The 5,343-nt window shown below is 39.1% G+C and overlaps 1 protein-coding gene across 1 annotated transcript; it reads right to left on the bottom strand.

The window, feature by feature from the left end:
* On the bottom strand, window positions 1–924 carry LOC112730139 (uncharacterized). Its single transcript, XM_025780242.1, has one exon. The coding sequence runs from the start codon at window positions 922–924 to the stop codon at window positions 1–3; it is 924 nt and encodes a 307-aa protein (XP_025636027.1).
* Window positions 925–5,343: the final 4,419 nt, after the last annotated feature.

The following is a 5,343-nucleotide window of genomic DNA, read 5'->3' as shown; positions in this document are numbered from 1 at the left end:
CTACGGTGGATGTCTCATGGCTTCATCAAGATTAAAGCTCACTTCTCTTCTATTGATCTCAAACGAGTAGGTACCCAAAAACGCATCTAATTTAAACCGAGAAGTCTTCAAGAACGGCCTCCCAAGCAAGATAGATGAGGTCCTCCCGGAATCACTAGGGGGCATCTTAAGAATATGAAAATCAATCGGGAAGACCAACCCCTTTATAGTCACTAGAACATCCTCCGCAATACCAACTACGGAAATTATGCTTTTGCCTGCCAAAATAAACCGGGCGGCCGACCGTTTCAATGGCGGAAGCTTTAAGACCTCATAGACGCACAAGGGCATAATACTCACACAAGCGCCAAGATTGCACATGCAATCAACAAATTGGACTCCATCTATGGTGCAAGTTACTAGGCAAGGGCCGGGGTCACTACACTTCTCCGACACATCATCCATTAAAGCGAAGATTGAGCTTCCCAATGGAATAGTTTCTAAATCATTAAGCTTCTCCTTGTTCATGCATAGGTCCTTTAGAAACTTGGCATATTTAGGTACTTGGCGGATAGAATCATAGAGAGGAATAGTTACCTCAACTTTCTTGAATATCTCCACCATTTTGGGATCCAACTCAACTCGCTTCTTGGTTTTCCTTGCCAATGTAGGAAATGAAATTAGAGTAGCTTTTTGTAAGACATTTCCATCCTTGGAAATTCCACCCCTTGGTTGAGCAATCACTTCTTCAACTATCTCTTGGGCTTCATCCTCCGCTTTGACTTTTTTTATCTCAACCACATCCTCATGTTGAGTGACCTCTATTGGACTTAGCTCTTCATGAATTGTGATGGCATTGATGCCACCTTTGGGGTCGGGTAAAGGTTGAGAGGGTAAGGCACTAGAGGTTGGGGATTGAGTGGTAGAGGTAGAGGTTGATTCCATACGAGAAATAAGGGCTTGGATGGTAGAGGTAAGACCATTGATGCTAGAGTTAATCGAAGCTTGAAACTCCTTTTGGCCTTGAATGAGAGAACGGATCTCATCTTGGATAGAGGGAGAAGAAGAAGGGTAAGTAATTTGGGGGGCTTGTGGTTGGTTGGATTGAGGGGCTTGCCTTTAATGAGGTGCTTGGTAGGTTTGGTAGGCTCTTCCTTGGTTTTGGTTTTGGTATGGAGGGTTTTGTTAGTACCGGTTTTGTTGGTTATTGTTGTTCCATCTTTGGTTCCCACTGTTGTCCCTTCCTCCTTGATTATAGTTGTCCCTCCTTCCTTGGTTCCTACCGTTGTCCCTTCCTCCTTAATTATAGTTGTCCTTCCATCCTTGGTTGGAGTTGTCTTGCCAACCTTAGTTAAAATTACCCCCTTGATTATAGTTGCCTCCTTGTTGGTGATAACCTTGGTTTGGGAGATTGTAGTAGGCATTAGTAGCTGCCAAGGTATTGTCATCTTGGAGGTTTGGGCATTCATCAGTGTAATGGGTGTAACAAGAGTAAATTCCGCAAACTCTTTGGGGGACCAATTGTTGACTTTGTTATGGTTGAGGAGGTGGAGGTTGTTGTTGATTAAGTTGGAGTTGCTTAATAATATTTGTCATCTCTCCCAAGATTTGGGTAAGGGCGGCGGTCTCACCACTAGTAGAAACTTCATTTATAGCTCTCAGATGATTGTTCCTTTGTCTAGCGTGTTGGGTGGACTCGGCCAAATAGGTGATCAATTGCCATGCTTCCTCCGCCGTTCTATACTTTGTCAAGGAACCATTGCTTGAGGCATCCAAAAGGATCTTGTCTTGTGGTTTCATTCCTTGGCAAAAATAGCTAATCAACACTAGAGTGTCAATCATATGGTGAGGGCATGAGTCAAGTAGCCTCCGAAACCGTTCCCAATACTCGTATAGAGTTTCCATTTCACCTTGGACAATGCATGAAATTTCTTTTCTCAATCTATCCGTTACCTCTGGAGGAAAGAATTTATCTAGGAACTTGATGCGAGCGAAAATTGGCGAGTTAAGAATGATTATAAATTATGCATTGCCAGTATAGTTCTCAACCAACCAGAAATCCGCTTATCAATTTAAAAGGGGTGTCACAGAAATTAAAATTAAAATACTGGGAGTATGAATCCCAGGTCGTCTCCCAACGAGTTGCAGGAAAGTGTGCTATTTTATTAATCAGAAGGTTTTCAAAAAGGTTTGAGTTGAATGACAGAAAATTAAATTAGAGAATGTATATAAATATAAATAAAAGCCTTGACTAGGAGTTGATTAGATGGAAGCCCTATTCTTGTTGCAGTACTCTCAAGATTAATTGACAATTGAGATTTATTGTGTTTAGTTGTCCCTTACTAAGTAAGGGAAAGTCAAACAAGTTGGAATGCTGTTCTATCCATAGGTTCCAATCCACTCTTGGGAGGATTGGTGTTAGTGACTAGAGAGCAATCCAACAATAAATCCAATTACAATCTTTCTCTTGAGCATTCCAACTCAAGGATTCCTTTCATCGACTCCCCATCAAGTTAGGGGACTACTCGGTCATTGTAAATGTAAAATTCATAATGTAAAAAAGGGAATTAAAGAAAGACATGATAAATAATGCTCAAAAGATTAATTTAAAAGAAAAGTGATTCTTGTATTAATAAATGCTAAAATAATCCAATAGTAAAATTAAGTAAATTAAGGAACATGGAAGAGTAAAAGACAAGTGAAGAGAACGAACTAGAATGTCGAAGTCTTGATGAGGCAATAACTCTTCTCAATATCCTAATGCAAAGATAACAAAAAATAACTAATCCTAAAAACTATGAATGTGTAGAGAGAAAACCTAGAGGAGGAGTAGAACTGGATCTAAAAACTAAAACTATGCGGAATGAATGTTCTCTCTGGTTTCTGCATGTTCTCTGGCTCTAGTCTGCTTTTCTGGGCCGAAAACTGGGTCAAAATGGGGCCCGAAATTGCCCCCAGCGATTCTGCAGATTATGCAGATCGCGCATGTCACGCGATCGCGTCGCTCATGCGGACGCGTCATTCGGCGTTCTGCTTGCCACGCGGTCGCGTCATTCATGCGGCCGCATCACTCGTGCTATTCCATGCCGCGCAGTCGCGTCATCCATGCGGCCGCGTCACTGCGATTTGCTCTTCTCCGCGCGGTTGCGTCGTCCATGCGGCCGCGTCGCTTCTCGCTGGTCATCTCCTCAATTTCTTGTGTTCCTTCCATTTTTGCAAGCTTCCTTCCCAATCTCCAACTCATTCATGCCCTATAAACCCTGAAACACTTAACACACAGATCACGGCATCAAATGGAATAAAGGGGAAATAAAATACATAATTAAAAGTTTCTAGGAAGCAAGTTTTCAATCATGCAATAACTTTAGGAAGGAAATATAAATGCATGCTTATTTAATGAATAAGTGGGCATAGATCATGATAAAACCACACAATTAAACACAATATAAACCATAAAATAGTGGTTTATCAACCTCCCCACACTTAAACATTAGCATGTCCTCATGCTTAGTTGAAGGAGATAAAATAAATGAGTAAGAACATGTAAAACCTATGCAATGCAATGCAACCTATATAAATGAATGTAGCTGTATGATTTTTGTCTACTTGATCAAAAGTAAGTAAGCTCTTCAAAACAATTACAAATCAAATTTTACTAACTCAATTATTATACAGTAAGAACAGATAAAAGTGCAAGAAGATAGCTCATGAAAGCTGGGGACACAGAAATTCAAGCATGGAACCCTCACTGATGAAGTATGTACACTCTAGTCTCTCTAGTATATAGGGTAATCACTCTATCCTTCTCTAATCATGCTCTCTAATTTTTGTTCTTCTCCTAACCAATCAACAACATTTAATATACCAATGCAAACATCATGAGGTCTTTTCAAGGTTGTAATGGGGCCAAGGTAAGGGTAAGGATACATATATGGCTAAGTAAACTTATAAATTGAATCTTTAATTAACCCAAGCCTTAACATAACCTATATATATTCTATATAACTTCTAAAATTCATACCTAGCTACCCAGAAATTCCCTTTTACATTCCATACTCATGTTTCAACTTTTTATTTTTATTTTATCATACATGCATTGATTTTTGAATTCTTAATCTAACATTGGGGTAATTTTGTCCCCTTATTTATTTATTGAATATATATATATATTTTTAACATAACATAAACATAAACATAACTTATCAGTGCGTATAGATTTTTGATTTTTATAGTTTCACATGAGTAGGCATCCAAATTCCATTATATTATCCTCATTCCCTTATTATCCATTGTTCCCACAATTTCCCATACTTAAATAACACACACAATTCTATTTTAAGCTAACCAAAGATTCAATTTGGGATGTATAATTATTTTTCCGCTTAAGGCTAGTAATGTGGTAAAATATAGAACAAATGGGATTTAAAGGCTCAAAGTGGCTAACAAAGGTAATTGAAAGGGTAGGCTTATTTTGGATAAGTAAGCTGAACAAATAATGGCCTCAATCATATGCAAGCATGTAAATATAATAAACATTGGATATATAAGATGAAACAAAATATAGATTACAATCATAGAGAAGTAAACACACAAGAATAAAATAATTATGGTTAAATAATGTAACCATTCATAAAGGCTCAAATCTCACAGGTTGTATGTTCTTTAGCTCAAAAATCATGTTCCAAATACAACTTCAAGCAAATTTAACATAAAAGTTTTAATTAAAATTAGTGAAATTTTGTTCCAAAGATAGAGTCTTAAAAGAAACTTATTGTCTTTTCAATCAAGCAGAACATGCATGCAACTAATCTATTACTATACAATTTATCCTATTCTACAAAAGAAAAACTAACTAAATATCCTAATTTATTGGTGTATAGGGAAGAGAAATTACCTCCGGAAGTCAGCTACTGACCGACCTCCCCACACTTAACGCTTTGCACTGTCCTCGGTGCCATCTGTCAAGAACAGAGGAGGGTTGGTAGCAGTATCTCCACAGTCGGGACCATCATGGCTCCCTGTGTTGGTAAAAGAAGTGGAGTCCGGGGTGTCTGAGTCCTTGAATTTTCCCATGATCAGCTCCTTGAGGTATGTGAATCGGCGCTTGTTACGGCGTTCTCTCAGCTTAGCTTTCTGTTCATGCCGATCCAACTTTTCGAGTATCTGCTGGAGCAGTTGGGCTATTGTAGGTGCTTGTGGTGTTGAAGAAGGAATATCTTCAACTGGTTCAGTAGGCTGGCGAATAGTGGCTGCTGAAAGTCTAAGGTACTTCCCGTTGGGGACATACTGATCATCCCGTGGAAGCATGGCTTTGGTGTCCCCAGCTCTGTAGGAGACTCCGGCTGCTGAGACAAGATCTGAGAC

The sequence above is a fragment of the Arachis hypogaea genome, chromosome 12 (genome assembly GCF_003086295.3).
Source record: "Arachis hypogaea cultivar Tifrunner chromosome 12, arahy.Tifrunner.gnm2.J5K5, whole genome shotgun sequence".
NCBI classification, from domain to species: domain Eukaryota; kingdom Viridiplantae; phylum Streptophyta; class Magnoliopsida; order Fabales; family Fabaceae; genus Arachis; species Arachis hypogaea.
Note: the sequence above shows the minus strand (reverse complement) of the source record. Positions and strands in the feature narration are given on the sequence as shown.

Bases quoted from the DNA above. Each gene is read 5' to 3' on its own strand.
- LOC112730139 (XM_025780242.1), bottom strand. From the start codon at position 924: ATGGAATCAACCTCTACCTCTACCACTCAATCCCCAACCTCTAGTGCC.